The sequence below is a fragment of the Silurus meridionalis genome, chromosome 26 (genome assembly GCF_014805685.1).
Source record: "Silurus meridionalis isolate SWU-2019-XX chromosome 26, ASM1480568v1, whole genome shotgun sequence".
NCBI lineage: Eukaryota > Metazoa > Chordata > Actinopteri > Siluriformes > Siluridae > Silurus > Silurus meridionalis.
Window position 1 is genome coordinate 10,551,169 of NC_060909.1, and position 18,972 is coordinate 10,570,140.

The 18,972-nt window shown below is 36.9% G+C and overlaps 4 protein-coding genes across 10 annotated transcripts; 3 read left to right on the top strand and 1 right to left on the bottom strand.

Annotated features, from left to right (window-relative positions):
* Positions 1-931: 931 nt before the first annotated feature.
* On the top strand, positions 932-4,118 carry LOC124379781 (arylamine N-acetyltransferase, pineal gland isozyme NAT-10-like). Of its 5 annotated transcripts, XM_046840336.1 has the most exons (4): positions 932-1,010; positions 2,122-2,179; positions 2,374-2,449; positions 2,624-4,118. In XM_046840336.1, the coding sequence occupies exon 4, from the start codon at positions 2,631-2,633 to the stop codon at positions 3,501-3,503; it is 873 nt and encodes a 290-aa protein (XP_046696292.1). In that variant the 5' UTR covers positions 932-1,010; positions 2,122-2,179; positions 2,374-2,449; positions 2,624-2,630; the 3' UTR covers positions 3,504-4,118. The 5 variants fall into 5 exon arrangements, with proteins under 5 accessions (XP_046696292.1, XP_046696294.1, XP_046696295.1 ...); XM_046840338.1 differs by lacking the exon at positions 2,122-2,179 and having other exon boundaries at positions 992-1,010; XM_046840339.1 differs by lacking the exon at positions 932-1,010 and having other exon boundaries at positions 1,817-2,449; positions 2,624-3,196; positions 3,309-3,460.
* A 531-nt stretch (positions 4,119-4,649) lies between these two features.
* On the top strand, positions 4,650-5,522 carry LOC124380209 (arylamine N-acetyltransferase, pineal gland isozyme NAT-3-like). The gene has a single exon (XM_046841066.1). It carries the CDS (start codon positions 4,650-4,652, stop codon positions 5,520-5,522), a length of 873 nt encoding a protein of 290 aa, XP_046697022.1.
* Positions 5,523-6,269: 747 nt separating this feature from the next.
* cnep1r1 (CTD nuclear envelope phosphatase 1 regulatory subunit 1) lies at positions 6,270-13,430 on the top strand. The gene is made up of 6 exons (XM_046841070.1): positions 6,270-6,413; positions 9,848-9,919; positions 10,319-10,392; positions 10,471-10,580; positions 12,763-12,817; positions 12,905-13,430. Exons 1-6 carry the CDS (start codon positions 6,389-6,391, stop codon positions 12,920-12,922), a joined length of 354 nt encoding a protein of 117 aa, XP_046697026.1. The 5' UTR covers positions 6,270-6,388; the 3' UTR covers positions 12,923-13,430.
* A 253-nt stretch (positions 13,431-13,683) lies between these two features.
* On the bottom strand, positions 13,684-16,191 carry terb2 (telomere repeat binding bouquet formation protein 2). 3 transcript variants are annotated; one of them, XM_046841068.1, is made up of 7 exons: positions 15,982-16,191; positions 15,721-15,802; positions 15,072-15,211; positions 14,829-14,887; positions 14,672-14,757; positions 14,499-14,584; positions 13,684-13,966 (listed from the first exon to the last, which is right to left on the bottom strand). In XM_046841068.1, the coding sequence occupies exons 1-7, from the start codon at positions 16,043-16,045 to the stop codon at positions 13,854-13,856; spliced, it is 630 nt and encodes a 209-aa protein (XP_046697024.1). In that variant the 5' UTR covers positions 16,046-16,191; the 3' UTR covers positions 13,684-13,853. The 3 variants fall into 3 exon arrangements, with proteins under 3 accessions (XP_046697024.1, XP_046697025.1, XP_046697023.1); XM_046841069.1 differs by having other exon boundaries at positions 14,672-14,760; positions 15,072-15,139; positions 15,982-16,190; XM_046841067.1 differs by having other exon boundaries at positions 14,672-14,760; positions 15,982-16,185.
* Positions 16,192-18,972: the final 2,781 nt, after the last annotated feature.

Below are 18,972 nucleotides of genomic sequence, written 5' to 3' on the forward strand. Positions count from 1 at the left end.
ACTTGACTACTGCAACTCTCTGCTGGCAGGTCTTCCCCTGAACGCTATTCGTCCACTGCAAATGATCCAAAACGCAGCTGCACGACTTGTGTTCAATCCGCCCAAGTTCTCCCACACCACCCCACTGCTGCGCTCCCTTCACTGACTTCCAGTAGCTGCACGTATCAGATTCAAAACACTGATGCTTGCCTACAAGGCCAAAAATGGACCAGCACCATCTTACCTCAGTGACCTCATCACATCTCGCACTGCACCACGCTGTCTGAGATCCTCCAGAACTGCTCAACTGGTACCACCTTCTCTCAGAATGAGAGGTAAGTACACTTCAAGGCTCTTCTCTGTTTTGGTGGTGGAATGAACTTCCCCTAGATGTCCGTACAGCAGAGTCCCTGACTATCTTCAAGCGACGATTGAAGACCTACCTCTTCCTAAAACACTTAAATTAGCACTTTCCAAGTTTGCTTTGTAGAATTCAAGAGTTATATTTATATTAAGTTTGTAATCTTGCATACCAGTGTAGATTTATTCATTACTAGAGACTAAAAGCACTTTTGTATGTCGCTCTGGATAAGGGCGTCTGCTAAATGGCGCAAATGTAAATGTAAATGTATTTGGATGAATTTTACTTTCTATTTTACCCAAGTTCAAGTAAAAGCAGTAAAAGCATATTTCTGATTTATTCCAACTATGTCTAACCAGCAGCCAACTGGATTTTTCAGACAAGCTACATTTTTACAGATAGGTAGCACTTCATCAAGTCTTTACACAAATTAAGCCAGTGCTTTCTTTTTCATACATTATAGGATCACAATGGACCTTCAGCAATACTTCAGAAGGATCAGGTTCAGCGGGGTGTATGAGAAACCCTATCTGGCCACACTCCGTCCCGTCCATGAGCTGCATGTGATGAGCGTTCCTTTTGAGAACCTCAGCGTCCACTGTGGAGAAAGGAACACCATGGATATATATGGAAAAATTAACTAGTGTTAGACCTCATTTGGGTAATACAGGTGTGTAAGTAAGTGTGTGTGTTTGTGTTTTACAGTAAATATTTACTTTTGTAAAGATATGTTCTACCTAACTATTCTACTTATTTCAGTATACTTTAACAAATGTCTGCATTCCTTTCATTATTCATTCAATCTCTCCCCCTCGAAATGTGGAAATGCTTGACGCTGAACACTAAAGCATCCATAGCGTTAACATTAGCCGCTAGCCACTTCCTTGTTAGCGGCTAACACTATGGATTCTTTAATGTTTTCATGCATATTTCTGGTACTGAATGAGTCACCACAGTGACACTGCGCTAACTCTAGTTTCTTTTTTATACACCTGGCATTGTTGTGCATGTTTTTAAGTTTATCCAATTTTTTAAAAATGCACTCAAAGTGTGAGGCAGAGACTAAACAAACTTGCACCACTTATTATGTTCCTGAGGGAAATCAGATTGTAACCATACATAAAAAAAGGATTGCATTCAGTGCAACTGTATGAAAGCCCTGTACCGTTACACTCCTAATATTCATAAGTATTATATTATATTTTAATGTAAATTTTGTTCGTCTAGTCAGTAATTAGCTATTACTGAAGTCTGATTTGTAATTATTTGTTCTAGATTTGAATGCTATCTATCACATAATATCTAATGTGCCATATAAAGGACTGTGCCATATATATATATATATATATATATATATATATATATATATATATATATACATACGTATGTATGTATGTATATATATATAATGTGCCATAAAGGACTGTGAATGAATCGACCTGTACATGACCCTGAATTTTACTCTGTAGAGCAAATAATAACAGATTTGTTGTAGTGTTGTAGCTCGCAATCTGATTAGTTATAGCTACAAGTCTACAAGCAACATGGATTGTACACTGCATGTGCCCACAGTGCTGACTGTGAAGTCTCAAGGCAGATAGATACCACTGACCCTGGCAACACGTGATGTGACAACTGAAATCTGATAAAAACTACAACATAAGCAGACACTCCTTGTTGCAGCGCACCTGAGAGAAACACTATGAATAGACTACAAATGATAATTTACTACATTTTTATGGACAGATATATATTAAAGTGTAAATTTGTGATTCTTATAGAGTTTAGGCCAGCAGAGAGAAGGCCTTGGTGGCCCCGACAGCCCACCACTGATCAAAGGTTTCTTACATAAACTTTTTTTATATAAACCATAACCTTGACTTAAACTTTAAAAAAGACAGTGCACTGTCCTGTTATAGTGTAGATAATTCACAAAGTTTTCACCACTGTCATTAAACATTACCTAACATCAGTAAGTAAATGGGTAACTGTCTCTTTTCAAAAGCTGTTCTTATTCCTTATTCTGACTTCAGAGGGATCCTTCAGCTTTAACAATCTCCCGTGTGGCAAAAAAAAATCCCAGTGGTTGTTTGTGAGTGTTTTTTGAAGGTATGTTGGATTTGTTATTTATCTATATTTAGCTTGAGTAAAATGGAGTGAATGTTTGTTCATTTCCAAATCCTGAGAACTGCTAAAGTGTTGTGGAGCAGTTTAGCCAGGTTTTTCATAGCTGTGTACAGTATAATTGTTTAAAGGCAGCAGTTTGTTTTTTATCATTTGCAGGATAAAAATGAATCTTCAGGAATACTTCAGAAGGATCAGGTTCAGCGGGGTGTATGAGAAACCCGATCTGGCCACACTCCGTACCGTCCACAAGCTGCATGTGATGAGCATTAGCTTCGAGAACCTCAGCGTCCACTGTGGAGAACGGAACACCATGGACCTGCAGATCGTTTATGAGAAGATTGTAAAAAATCATCGTGGAGGATGGTGCTGTGAAAACAACCTGCTCTTCTCCTGGGTGCTGAGAGAGATGGGCTACAAATACACCACGCTGGGCTGTAAAGTCTTCAACACACTTAAAAATGACTTCAACCCTTTCAATTCACACCTCATTAACATGGTGGAGATCGAAGGCAAACCGTATATTGCTGATGTGAGCTTTGGAGTGTCGTGCCAAATCTGGCATCCACTAGAAATGATCGCTGGGAAAGATCAAGAGCAACCGGCAGGGACTTTCCGCCTGTTAAACGACAGTGAGACTTGGACGCTGGAGAAGACAGGAAGAAAGCCCCTGGTCCAGAATAAAGCCTTTGCAAATTCCAGCCTTGTTGACAAGCGTGTCACAAAGACTATGTACTCTTTTATGTTAATCCCACGTGGTGTTGACCATTTTCTAAATACATGTGAGTACCTGCAGACCAGCCCTGAATCTCTGTTCACCCAGAAATCTATTTGTTCCCTCCAGACCCCTAATGGATTCAGAGCCCTGATTGGTTGGACCTACAGTGAAGTCACATTTAACCCTGAGGAAGATGCAGACATCATCGAAATGAGAGAAGTTGCTGACAGTGAGATAGAGACCATACTCAAGGAAAAGTTTCATATAGTTTTAGTTAATAAACTGACACCAATAAACAACAAATCTGCATTTAAAATGTAGGACATGGTGTATATACAATGGTCACATTTTTGTATAGTGTTAATAATCAAGTGGCTCCAGATGTCACATAATCCTCATAGCATTGTCTTTTTAAGGTTTTAATATAAATGGTTGTAGAAACCATTCAAAAATTTTACTCAACCGCTGTGGTGTAATGGTGTGTAATATTTTTCTATGATGTGTAACACAAATTAATACAAAAAGGTCTCAACAAAATTAACATTTTGAGGCCACAACATATATTGTGCCCATAAATTACGTGTTTTGTATGTCTTGGAGAATCATTCAAAAATTCAATGAACTATAATTTTTAAAATATCTATGTTAAGGGTAATGCTTCCAAATGCTACTGATTTCTCTGTCACACTTATTTTAAAATACAAGAGTTGTCACAAGTTAATAACTTCATGTAGTTAAATGAATCTCCAGAAGCTTTTGGACTAAATATATCAATTCATGACTACACCTTAATGAAAATGTATCATGTTAGCAACTGTGTAAAAATGTATTCTATTTAATATTACTTCGGGTTTCTTTTAAAAAATCCCTGTTGTTTAAATAAATTATAAACTAATCACATTGATGCTTCAAACTAATAAACATCAAATAATTTTGAAAAGATTATTGTGCATTTATGCCTTTTTTTCCTAAAAAATGACGCAATCTAGAGTAGGAATCTCTCTTAGATATTAGACCAATTGCATGTCTGCAAAGAAAATAACCACTTGGTTAATATGTTTTTTGTTTCCAACTTTGGATTGGGAATTGAATTTGTCTACAAAGGATAATACATGACAAAACCCTAGTCAGTGCCCTTATCACCAACTAACCATGACTCAGCTGGATTCTTCTTTTTGAAGAAAACAGAAAAAAAGTCACACACTAGTTACATTTCTCGACTATGGACTGTGATTATTATTTGGTCTACATTGCTCTGTTTCTGGTCATCTGACTCATCTGCTTTTTTTACATTATCATTTCAATTTGGATTTGCAATTCCAGGCTATTTGCTCTATAAATTTAAATAAAGTCCTACATTTACATAAAAATTTTGCATGGCCCCATAATAAAAACCTGTCTCATGACTTGACAGAGCTTAAAAGTTTTGACGGAGCAGTCTGCGCATTTATCCTTTGCAGAAACATAATGGACCTTCAGGAATACTTCAGAAGGATTGGGTTCAGTGGAGTGTACAAGAAACCCGATCTGGCCACTCTTCATACCGTCCATGAGCTGCATGTTATGAGTGTTCCCTTTGAGAACCTCAGTATCCACTGTGGAGAACAAAATACCATGAACTTGCAGATCATTTATGAGAAGATTGTCAGAAACTGTCGTGGAGGATGGTGCTGTGAAAGCAACCTGCTCTTCTCCTGGGTGCTGAGAGAGATGGGATACAAATACACCATGCTGGGCTGTAAGGTCTATAACCTGGTCAAAAATGACCTCAGCCACTCAGATTCACACCTCATTAGCCTTGTGGAGATTAAGAGCAAGCATTATATCACTGATGTGAGTTTTGGAGTGGGGGACCAAATATGGCACCCCTTAGAAATGGTCGCAAATGAAGATCAAGAGCAACCAGCAGGGATTTTTCGCTTATTGAATGACGGTGAGAGATGGACACTGGAGAAGACTGGAAGAAAGCCACTGATCCGGAATGAAGCCTTTGCTAATTCCAGACTCGCTGACAAGCAACTGACGAAACCAATATACTCCTTTGTCTTAACACCACGGGAAATTGATCATTTTCTTAATATAAGCGAATACTTGCAGACCAGCCCTGAGTCTGTGTTCACACAGAAATCCATTTGTTCCATCCAGACCCCCACTGGATACAGAGCTCTGATCGGGTGGACCTACATTGAAGTGACATTTAACAAGGAGGAAGACACCGATTTCATAATGCCCAAGAATGTAGTTGACAGTGAGTTAGATTCAATACTTAAGGAAAAGTTTAATATTGTTTTAGTTAACAAACTGACACCAGTAAACAACAAAGTTTCAAATAACCTGTAGGTTATGCTAATGATTTAGAAGTACCACACTCTATTTGTGAATTACAAGCATGTAATATTAAATGTCTGTCAATAAATTTCCTTTCTTAACTTTAATATAAAAAAAAAAATTGTTCTGTTGAATTTAAGAACATTTTAACTTAGCATCTACTGTCAGTACTTAAAATTGTCACTGCAAAGTTTCACACAAATATGTGTCGAGCTATTTGTTGTATAGAGCTTTTTTTCTCTTTCTTTTTTTAAAAAGGATGTTGTCACAGCATTAGAAAAACATATCAATTGCATATATACATTTTACACTTAGGTATTTATTCCAATGAGCAAGCCAGATGTGACAGTAACAAGGAAAAAAATGAGACAAGGAAGAATACTTGAATAAAACCCATTCTCAAGAAGGTGAGGGTGGATAATACGATTATTAAAAAGAAATTAAAATAATAGTGATGGATGCATTCCACAATTTTTGCATGTGTTTGTTTGGTGTGTATCTTTTGACTTTGCTGAATAAAGACTTATTTTTCTTTGACACAACAACCCTGGATACTGGACTCAGTTTCTTTTGATTGGTATTTGAACTTTATATTGAATTTGTTACTTTTTATATTAAATTGCCACGACAAACATACAAACAAACAAATACATATTAGAAAAGGTTGCAATCTATATGAAATATTAATTCCATTCAACGCAAACGCAGAAATGTTTTAGCATACGCATGTCTTTATGCGCATAATGGCGCATTAGTGACCGCCTTGAACGCAAGAGCGGCGCTTTAAAATGTTACGCAATCACATCTTGTCCAATGAGAGCAGAGCTTTCGCTTGCGCTGTCGCGAGGCCTGGACTGTGACGAACCGGCTGCACAGCGATGAACTCTCTGGAACAAGCGGAAGGTATTAAAGTTCAGCATTTTTAATTGACACACGTAAATATAAATATGGATAAAACACCTTTTTCTATCTCTTGTCCAGTTTTGACTGTAATGGTTTTTATGAATGATAAACGCAGAGGCGTTAACCGCTGTTAGCCCGAGCTAATATCACAGCTAACGACAAGCTAATTTAACTTGATAAAAAATACAACAAAAACATTCCAGATGTTGTTGTCATGGAGACCGTGAGACGGTGTAGTGTTAGTGGTATTGAGGGTGTTTGTGGTGTGGATTTATAGGTCAGGGGTTGATTTGTGAAACAGGAGTCTTATTGTTAAAGCATGAAAGCATGGGGTGAAAAAGTGTGAAAGTGTGTGTGGTCGGTCGTGGACCCTAAAAGCAACTGGCCAGAGATCCATTAAATAAGCTGAGAAGTGTGATACTTAGTGTCAGACTGTTCTAGGGAAAGAACTAGTAATATACTGTTGTGTGATCAATCAGAGTTACTGAGTCCTGAAGTGTTTAATTCCTTCTACACAACAGCAACCTACTTACAATTATGTTTTTAAAACTGATCGATATCTGTCATGTGTATAGTTACAATCAGAAATGTGGAGCATTAGGTTTTCACTTAAGTTATAGCAACTATATACACTTTGCTTACACTCACTTTTCTCTCTCAAATGTAAATAAGACGAAAAAAAGCACAGTATTTAAAGAAACTGCAAAGCTTAAACGCCACCACATGGAAGCTTGAGCTCTGACACGCCTTCCAATATTGTGAAATAAACAATAAAGTGAACATCATCTTCTTTCGGCTTCCTCCTATTAGGGGTCGCCACAGCGGATCATCCATCTCCATACCCCCCTGTCCTCTACACCTGCCTCTTTCAACCCAACTACCTGCATGTCTTCCAAGTGATAACAAGAGAAAACATTTATAACAAGTGTGATTTAAGGCGTCATTGCTGTTATAAATCACTTTAAAATCCCCTTCTGACTTATCCAAATCCAGAATTCTTTCAAGGTATTCATTAATACAAGAATTTAGAATATATAGTAACAAAATGGTCAAAATGTGATTAAATTGGATAAAATAATAATGTGGGACATTTTTTTAAGTATTAGTGCACCATTTTCCATTCCATCCCTTTTAATTCCGGACATTTACCAGTGCCAATATTTTCATTTTTATATTTTTTTGTGATGGTAACCCAGCTATTAGGGTTGCACAAGCCAGTGCACTCTTAGTGCCGGTTCTGAGCCTGGATAAATAGGGAGGGTTGCGTTAGAAAGGGCATCCAGTGTAAAACATGTGCCAAATCAAATATGTGCATCAAGAATCAGATTTTCATATCGGATCAGTCGAGGCCCGGGTTACCAACGACCGCCACAGGTATTGTTGGCTAACAGGGTACCGGTGGAAATTGGGCTACTGTTGGCCGAAAGAGAAGAGAAGGAGAGGAGGGAGATGTTTAGAGACCGCAGGGAAAGGAGAAGTGTAGGAGGGTGAAGGTTAGGGTTGGTACTTTAAATGTTGGTACTATGACTCGTAAAGGAAGAGAGGTAGCTGATATGATGAGGAGAAAGGTAGATATGTTGTGTTTAGGAGACCAAGTGGAAAGTGAGTAAGGTCAGGAACATTGAAGGTGGGTTTACACTGTTCTTTCATGGTGTAGATGGAAAGAGAAATGGTGTCGGGGTGATTCTGATGGAAGAATACAGGAAGAGTTTAGTGGAGGTGAAGAGAGTTTCTGATAGGGTGATGAACGTGAAGCTGGAAGTTGAAGGGTTGATAATAAATGTCATCAGAGCTTATGCTCCACAAGTAGGGTGTGAGATGGAGAAGAAAGAAAACTTCTGGAGTGAGTTAGATGAAGTGGTGGAGAGTGTAACTAGGAAAGAAAGATTAGTGATTGGGACAAACTTCAAGGGTGAAGAAGAGTAGAAGATCGAAGACTGAAAAAGAATAAGATGGTCGAAACTGAAGGAGGAAGAGTGTAGTGTGAGGTTCAGGGAAGAGGTCAGACAGGGGTTCGGTGGTGGTAAAGAGGTGCTGAATGATTGGGCAACTACTCCAGAAGTGATAAGGGAGACAGCTAGAAAGGTACTTGGTGTGACATCTGGAAATAGAAAGGAAGACAAAGAGATGTGGTGGTGGAATGAGGAAGTGCAGGACAGCATAAGGAGAAAGAGGTTGGAGAAACAGAATTGGGATAGACAGAGTGATGAGAAAAGTAGTCAGGAGTACAAGGAGATGAGGCAGCAGGTAAAGAGGGATGTGGCGAAGACAAGGAAAAGGCATATGAGGAGCTGTATGAGAAGTTGGACACTAAGGAAGGAGGAAAGGCTTTGTATCAATTGACCAGGCAGAGAGACCGAGCTGGGGAGGATGTACTGCAAGTTAGAGCAATAAAGGATGGAGATGGAAATGTGTTGACTAGTGAGGAGAGTGTGTTGAGAAGATGGAGGGAGAATTTTGAAAAGCTGATGAACAAGGGAAATGAGAGCGATAAGGTTGGATGGTGTGGAGATGGTGAAGCAGGAAGTGGATAGGATTAGTAAGGAGGAAGTGAGAGCATCAATTAAGAGGATGAAGAGTGGAAAGTCGGTAGGACCAGATGACATACCGGTAGAAGCATGGAGATGTTTAGGAGAGATGGCAGTGGAGTTTATAACTAGGTTGTTTAACAAGAATTTTGGAAGGTGAGAGGATGCCTGAGGAATGGAGAAGGAGTGTGCTGGTACCGGTTTTTAAGAATAAGGGAGATGTGCAGACCTGCAGTAACTACAGGGGAATTGAGTTGATCAGTCACACCATAAAGTTATGGGAAAGAGTATTGGAAGCCAGGCTGAGAGAAGAGGTGACCATCTGTGAGCAAAAGTAGGGGTTTATGCCGAGGAAAAGCACCACAGACACGTTATTTCCTTTGAGAATGGTGATGGAGAAGTATAGAGAAGAGTGGAACAAGTGATTTGTGATAGAAGAGTATCTGAAATAGTGAAAGGAAAAGTTTATAGCACTGTGGTGAGACCTGCGATGTTGTATGGTTTTAGAGACAGTGGCAGAGTAGTATGGAGACGGATGATCCACTGTGACGAGCCCTAATTGGAGAAGCCGAAAGAAGAAGAAGAACATTTTTTTGGGTTAAATAGAAAAAAACAGCCAAATATTTAAACTTGCTCTAAAGCTATGTGGGTGCACAAATTGTATAATTGTACATTTGTTTGTGTAATGGAGGTATAATAGTTAATTTGTATAATAATAAATATTTGCTTAATAATATTTGGATAATGCCCCTATTATGCCTTTTGGGTTGTAATAAGGATGAAAACTCCTGTAGAAACTGAAAGATTTGAATAAATAATGAATAAAATAGTATTATCAGGTTATTATCAGGTTCATGTTTGTTCAGGTGTATATTTTGACCCCTAATTTTATATTTCTCCTTTTAGATCTGAAGGCTTTTGAGAGGAGATTAACAGAGTATGTATCCTGTCTGCAGCCAGCTACAGGCCGGTGGCGAAGTAAGTCATACGATATTGTTTTTTTTTGTTTTTACAGAATCAATGTAAACTTTTTTTTCTCAATTTTGTTATAATGTGGAAGAGGAAAGTTTGTTTACTGGTTAGGAATCCACAAAGTTATTGAAAAAGTCTTTGTCAGGTCATTTTTCATTTTGCTTGTCCTCCTCACTGTGCATGGAGCGAACCAGAATTGTGCCCTTTTTTACTCAACTCCAGTTGCTTGGAAAAGATTAATTGGTCTAACCGTGAATTTGTTTGGATATTTCAGTCATACTGCTGTCACATCATTTAACCCCATCTTTGTGAATCGTGTCAATCATTTTGAAGCCAACAGTATTAACAATTTGCTTTTAGACACAGGAATAACTTTATCTCACACACCGCTGTTTTATTTCCCAGTGATTCTGATTGTGGTGTCAGTTTGCACAGCGACTGGAGCTTGGAACTGGTTAATAGATCCAGACACACAAAAGGTGAGAACACTGTTAAAGGTAACGTTAATCAATTGTCTCATCCTTGCAAAGCTAAAGTAATTTCTCCCTCTTCCATAGGTTTCATTCTTTTCATCTTTATGGAATCATCCATTTTTCACCATAAGCTGCATCACTCTTATCGGCTTGTTCTTTGCTGGAATACACAAACGTGTCGTTGCGCCATCGATGTATCCTTTTTCTATCAAAGTTGCTTTCCAATATTCAAAGCAGAATTTGGTCCCGGGAATGGAAAGTATTTTTACAATAAGACACAAAACTGGTCTGAGCTGACAGGAAGTCTATACCAGGAGTCACCACACTAACTCAGATAAGCAGCTTGTACAGTTTGTGTTCTTGGCTGACAGGAGTGAAACCCAATGGCTGACAGGAGTGGAACCCAATGTGACCTTTTGTTGTTGTAGCATATCCACCTCAGTTATCAAGATATGTAACATACTGTAGCATTGAGGTGTAAGTTTCAGGGAAGGAATTAGTAAGGTCAAGTGGAGCATTATTGAAACAGTTTTGTATATTAATAAGTTCTCAAAAGCATTTTCATTATCTCTTATTCAATTTTCATGACTTTTCTTACTGTTATTTATTTAATGGTAAACATGGTATTGGAAAATACTGTTATATTGGAGTAATCATTTATAATCCTGAAATATGGTGTACAGGGGAGGTGGTAGCTTAATGGTTAAGCCATTGTGCTTTGGATCCGAAGGTGATGAGTTCAAATTCCAGCCACACCAAGCTGCCCCTGAGTAAGGCCCTTATCCCCATAGTCAAGTCAAGTTTATTTCTATAGCGCTTTTCACAACAGACATTGTCTCAAAGCAGCTTTACAGAAATCAACAGTTAAGGTGAACGATGTGTATTTATCCCTGATGAGACTGTGGCAAGGAAAAACTCCCTTAGATGTTATGAGGAAGAAACCTTGAGAGGAACCAGACTCAAAAGGGGAACCCATCCTCATTTGGGTGATATCAGGAGTGTAATTATAATTCTTTAAACAATACAGAACACTGGAGAGTGAGAACTAACATGAGCACTATAGCTGCTTAGCAGTATAAGTCACTTTGAATTAGGGATGCGGTACTAGGACCGATACTGGAAAAATACCGGTATATAGTATATTTAAAATGGTACTATATAATTTTTATGAATTCTGTATTTCATACTGTTTCGACATTCACCTGTAGGCTGCAGTGCTTCCCAAATTGCCGCAAAACCGTTAAAAGACTGAGAAGATATGCACATGCAATAATTGTGTTAGTGCGGTTGCATTTTTTTTTTGCCTCCGCCTCCAAAGTCAAAATGTAAACTATGTTCCTGGTAGGTTTATATTTATTTATTTATATATTACAGTCAACCCCCAATAATTTGCAGTTAGGAACCCACAGCTCGGAAAATTAGCAGATTCTCGTTTGGAAACTAGCTAAAAACAAGTTGCAGATTTTCTTAAAATTCACGTGAATTCACAGCGGAACCGAATGTTCAGGAACGTTAGGAATAACATTTGAAACTACGTATTTGGTAATATACTGTACACTATTACGCTTATAAAGTGACATAATGTCTAGATGAATTTACTAAGGTACTAAAGGGGCTGTGGGAGTGTGTCCAAAATTCACAGATTTCGGGTTATGTTCTTTAAGTTTATTTATTTATTTTGTTTGAATTTTTTTCCTCAAACATCAAAATGTAACCCTTGTTCCCTGAAGGTTTTGGTTACAGTTTGGGACAAAGGTGTGAATATATGTGTGTGTGTGTGTGTATATATATATATATATATATATATATATATATATATATATATATATATATATATTTATATTTATATTTATATTTTTTTTTTCAATAAAACTTTCAATTTAGTTATCTTTTAAGGCTGGTTATTTTTCCCTTATTATTTAGTGTCAATCCCGAAGTATTACCTTCTCGTATCGTACCAAAGCCAAAATAATGGTATCAGGCTATCCCTACTCTGAACACGGCAACTGCCAAATGCTGTGTATATGAATAGATGATGTTCTTTTAGGTGACACCATGTATCAGGTATCATATAACTTCTTCCCCTTTGTTCCTTAATGTTAATGTCAACCCTGGTTTTCTTATTAGAAATCTAAATGTACATCTGGATTTCTGTAAAGATGCTTTGTTATTATATACTCTATTCAAATAGGGCTTTACAAATATAATAGGAAGTAGATTTACATGGCTGTTATATCAACAGCTTACTGAACCCGCTAGTCCACCACAGCTGTGAAAGAAAAACCCGGCAGCCTGGCCTCCAGACATTCTTTTAAACAAGTATTTCAGTCTAATGAGTTATTTCTTACAGCAGTTCCTTCCTTGACCCTCACGCAGTATTGCTGCACGCTGCCGGACAGTGCTAGCAGAATACAACATGTCCTGTGATGATGTGAGTGATGGAGCAATCTGGTGTTTTATCCTTTACAATTTTAAGAACTCTTGAATTTGAATGTGTATTTTCTGCTTATTTTTTTAGACAGGAAACTTATCCTAAAGCCACGGCCTCACATCCAGTAGCTGATCTGAAGTTGAATGGTCCCCCCAACCAATAATCCAGTTTTGTTTGAAGAATATGACTGCTACTGTTTTAAAGTCCTTCCTTGTACACACACACACACACACACACACACACACACACACACACACACACACACGTTTTACTTAACACCATACATTAAGTGTCTGTATTTCTAACACTTCTTTTATTGTGTACCCTGTGGGAAGTGTTTGCTATTTTAAGCAAATGGATTAAAACAATGATTATTAAATACATAGATCTCTTAAATAGAGAACTTTATATCTGAAAGAGACTCATGATCAGCAGGTTTTGTATAACTACATCTCAACAGATAAGAGTCTTTTAAATTGTAGATATGATTCTCTGAATTTGATTTTATGCATGTATACATTATTTAAACCAGACGTGCTGCTTTGTTTTCTATATTTGTAGATTTTGAAAGAATTTTTCCGATATCAATAATAAAACGGCTCCCTTTTTGTGATCATGTTGTACACAATGAGTCAGAGCTCCATGTATTTTGCCTTTTTTTTTTTTTTTTTTTTAAAAAGAAGATTAAATGTTTCGTGTATATATAATAAACCTCCGAGAATTTCATATAAAATTACGAATGATACCGCAGTTCATATTTTTGGAACGAGAGAAAAAGTACATTGTGACAATTTCTCATGATTTTTATATTGTCATATTTGCCAGTCTTACCTTAATATCTGGTGATACTGAAATATCACAGTTGCAATGGTTACAAATTTGCTTTATTCAGTCATGTATTGTGTAGATTGGATAATAATCAAAAATTAAGAACACACACATTCAAACAGTTTTTCTCTTCTTATTTCTGTGGATAAAGTGTTTAGTTTGTCAAGCTTTTAAAATAAGTTACAAAGTCCTGCCATTGTCTCGCTGTTTACTGATAAGGTCTTCTGCTATGAGATCGAGAGACTGAATAACCAAAGTGGGATGGTAGGAAGTCACACAGCTCTCCTGAGAACTTCTTTAGCTGGTCAATATGGACATAACCTATAGAGGAAACACACTTCAGAACAGATCCTAAATTCTGGTGTCATTATTTAAAAATGTAATTGACCTGCTGTTGATTACTTTCCAAAAACAGCACATCTTATCCTGCACATGTGAATAATTAGTTTCCAGAAAACGATTCTTTGATAGTTCCTAAACAGAAATTAATCATGTTTTAATACATAGTCTACCTACGAGCATCTTGTAGTTTGCTTTAATAGCCCTAAATACTGATGATAAGTAAAAAATAAGTAAGGAGACATGAAAATTATAGAGGCATAATATAATATTGTTATTGCTCATAGACAATTCCAGCGAGGCTGCTGCTATATAGTCAGTTAGACTTTGGACCGGAACGAAATTCAGGCCTAGTTGGAAGTTATAATCTTAATTTACCACTCCTGATGTAGAAAAATGGGTCCTCAATTATTAGTAAAGAAATAAATTAATATTCTAGTAAAAAACTAAATATATCAAGAAGCACATTTTGGGATTCCTTCAACCCGTTGACAGAAAAGTGTTAATTAATTACCAGAAAGCATGTTGTTTACTGGATAGAGCTGCGCCTTACAACATACTGATTCTTCTGATAAAGAGGTGTTCATGCAGTTCTCCTGCCTGAGAGACACATTAACATCTAATTCAGTATACAGTATACTAGTGTTGGCCTTTACTGTCTGATCTTATCTTATCAGCCTTTCATACCTTTTCTTTCCGTTCTCTGACTCACTTCTTTTTGCATCAGGCTGAATATATAGAATCTGCTCAGAGTTTCTGTTCCCACGTGCCGTCTTCTATAAATGAGATCTTTATTACCAATACTGATTAACAGAAATTATGCCATAAAAAACAATATACTCACAGACACTCCAAGCATCTCCTCCTTCTCCCATATGAACCTTCCAAGTCGGGCTTTCACCTCTAAACACAATCAGGCACAGTAATTTTAGTAACTATGATTTACAAGTTTCAAGTTGTAGGGACTCTGAATTCTTGTTTTTATTCACCTCATTTAAATCATGAGCTACCAGATTTGCATTAATTTTTTGTTAATACAGCAAAGAATTGACTTAACTAGGATTTGGTGGTCAGTAACATAACTCACCTCTCTGTACAGAAACTGGAGGCAGTAGGTAATGACCAAGCGGCACAGATTTGGTGCTCCACCGGAGCCTACAAGTGGAGAGGTAGGCACTGTGAAATACTGTCGCTCTGTCCATCGCATACTCCTCACTTACATGGATCCTAAAATGAAATGTGCAGACTGTAGGACTTCCTACTATGTACTAGCCCTACATGGGTACAAACAGATTTTGATTTATTAGGTACATTCAGCTAATATAGATATTTTCTGCCGTTTTCACTTGTTCAACAGGGTTTCCTCAGTGTTCTATAGTTTCCTCCCAATGTAAAAAAAACAAACAAAAAACCCCCCACAGCCATTAATGTGTGCATGGTGCTGTGGTGGGTTTGAATAAAATGAATGAATGAATATTAGAGGTATATGTGAGCTTTTACAGTGTGAATGTCATCAGGCTGCAGTTAATACTGATAAATCTATATACTAAGTTGCCTTTATGGAAAGCAAGTTACCCAACTATGAAGTTCATACTGAGGTAAAAACAAAATGGCGTTGGCTAATTAAAAAAACAAAAACAAAATAAAGTTCAAGCATAAGTGTGTGTGTGTGTGTGTGTGTGTGTGTGTGTGTGTGTGTGTGTGTACAGGTGTGTACAGGTGTACAGGTGAAGCACCTGTGTGTGTCGGGACACGAGGCGTCTTCACTGATGAGGTAATCAGCCTTTTCCCAGTCACAGATGGCGCCACCCTGAGACACTGAAAAACATCGATATTTAAAAAAAAAGGAAAAAAAATACACGTTTTAAAGTAATTTATATGGAAATATAACTACTTTTATATAACAAATGGTGTTTTTTTGTAATACAAATGAACATGCTATCTGGCTAGAAAATACGAAGATGTTTTTATGCTAACAGGCTAATCGCTACACTTACCCCAAAAGTTGACAATATCTCTCTTTACACTGTCGGAAAACCAAGCTGATTTATTTCTAAACATATTTCTTAACTAAACATTGTTATCTAACAGCTGATCTATCTAAGAGTTGTTTAATAAATCACCGTTAACGAACTTTTAGAAATGCTAGATACATTTATACTGGTTCAGTATGCATCTATATATACTGTATACAGTCAGCTATAAGGGAAGCTGTTATAACAAATAGCCAATGACCATGATCAAAGTTAAAAACGGATGATTAATATTAAATATTAATAATAACTGTAACAGTAATAATAATTATAAATAATACATTCTTGTGCTTATAAGAAATGATTAATGTGCTTAAAAAAATGAAATCCATTCATAGGAATCATGTCTAATAGAGTTGGTGTATCCATACAAATCAGCTGAAACACAACTGCTAGTTCTCTTTGTAGTTTTTTATGTGTGTTTACATATGAATTTTATTTTACATACATACAGTGAATTACATTCATACATGACGTCCACTTTAATAGGAACACCTGCACACCTGCACACATGGACATAGCACATGTGGCAGCAGCAAAATCCATAAAAAACTTTCAGATACATGTCAAAATCTTCAGTTCATGTTCACATCAGAAACATCAGAATGAAGAAAAAGTAGGGCCTTCTGCTGTTGTAATCTATCCAACTCAATGTTTGGTGTGTTGTGTGTTTTGAGATGCGTTTCTGCTCTCCATGGTTGTATGAGTCACTATATCTTCACTGTATCTTTCCTGAAAGCACAAAAGTTTTCTTTATTTTATTTTTTTATTGTGAGCTGTTATTATTTTTATTATTATTATTATTATTAGTAGTAGTAGTAGTAGTAGTAGTAGTAGTGTTATTATTATTAAGATTTTTGCACCATAATGTTTAAACTATATAAAAAAATGTATATTATTTTTAGATATTTGCATTTATTTTATTTCTTTGTTATTATTATTATTATTATTATTATTATTATTTATTTTATTTCTGTTTTTATTTTTGTATATTCTTCTTTTTATATATATTTGCATCTATTTTTATTTCTTTGTCTTGCTGCTGTAACATAGAAATTTCCCCACTGTGGGACGAATAAAGGTTTATCTTATCTTATCTTATCTTATAAGTGGTTGTGTGGGAAACTACCAGGAGATCAGTAGTTACTGAAATACTCTTACTTAACGTTGACTTTTTCCCCATTCTGATGTGTGATGTGAACTCTTGAGCTCTTGACCTGAAATTTCATGGTTTTATGGATTATACTGCTGCCACATGATTGGCTGAGATTTTAACTGAATTGATAAAAGTGATTGCAACTCATGTAGGGAACAGGTGAATGTTAACAGGCAAGGACACTAATCTAATAAAAATCAGATCTCACACACTTGTGTGCCTTGAGGAAGAATGCTTAGCTAGGATAAGGATAATTTACAACTAATCATTCGTTGTTTAATGGGACTTTACTCTCAAAAACTGAAGCTATTAAGTGATAGTGGAGCAAAATTACAGTGGTGGCTTTGTTGTAGTGTGCACTTGAAGCCTTTAGAGGGCGCTCTAACATCGGGCAGAATTGCAAAAAAGTACAGAGACTACTGTTACTTGAGCATGGGTAATTCATATACATATAAAATGCATATACATGTATTTCAAAAGAAATAAAACATACACATGCTTCCAGCAATTTATTTTTACTTTTTTGTCATTCCTATGTGAAAGGTGCTATATACATATACATTATTTATTTATTAACTGAATTGGCTCTGGATTAAAGACAATGTTAGAAATCTTTATCTAAAGTGCATAACATGTAATAGACACATTTATTTCACATTAAATAATCGATTGTATAACTATTTACCCTCTTTACAATGGCACAACAGTTGCTTAATCATATGATTAAAATGAGACCACTAGTTCAATTTGTTTTCCGTGGAGTTTTCATCCACCAGAGACCTCTGCTCAACCAGGGAATTTGCACAACATACAGTATGGCTCTGCCCAACCAGAGGTTTTAGGCTAACATGGGGCTTTGCTCAACCGGGGGCTCTACCAACCAGGGGTCTCGGCCTAATCAGAGGCTTTGCCCACCATCTAAGTTTGCCCACCCAGATATGGGGATCTGCTGAACGGTAACCTCTGCCCAAGAAGGGATTTCTGCCTCATGTAGGGCTTTGTTCAACCAGGAACTTCTGCCTAGTTTATGGCTAAGCCCAAACATTCTGCCCAACCAGGTGTTTTTTTTCCTAATGTAGGACTTTTACCTGTTCCACCAGAGAAGTCTGTCCAGCATTAAAATCTGCTTATCATGGGGCAGCAATAATGTGATTACTTATGTTTAATATGGAATTAACACTGTTTGCATCTGGCAACACTCTCTCTATTTCAGCTATTTGTCACTTGTTTATGCTCACCTCTAAATTGATGTCTCTGAGTGGCTGGTGATTTATTTCATGTAATGATGTGTTAATAGCATAAAAGCATCCAACTGTATTTCTGTTGATTTGGATAAAGTCCTAAATTCTAAGATATTTTACAGCTCCATAATTTTTAGATTTGATCTCTTTACGCTCAACGCTCATTTTTAGACACATGGTTGGCAATGTGGTGTTGTAATGAGTGTGAATTCACACCATCCGTGATGCTCCCAGGCTGCTTTTCCCATTCACACTCTGGCATATGCTACAGAACGAGCATCAGTTATAAAACATTTAAGCCTTACAAAGGCTGACAAATTAAAATGTCTGTGCAAGGACACAATGAAAGAATGTATCCAGTGACATGAACAGTGGCACATTATTACGTTTTTGCATGGGACAGGGGTGTAAATTGGTGCTAGCAGATCTTATTATATTGTATATTCTTCAAACTGTGAAGAAAGCCCAAGCGCTTATCTCGATATGGACATGTAATGTTTTCACATGCTTTCCAGACACTAATCATGCATATTTTGAGGGCGGTAAAGCAATTACATC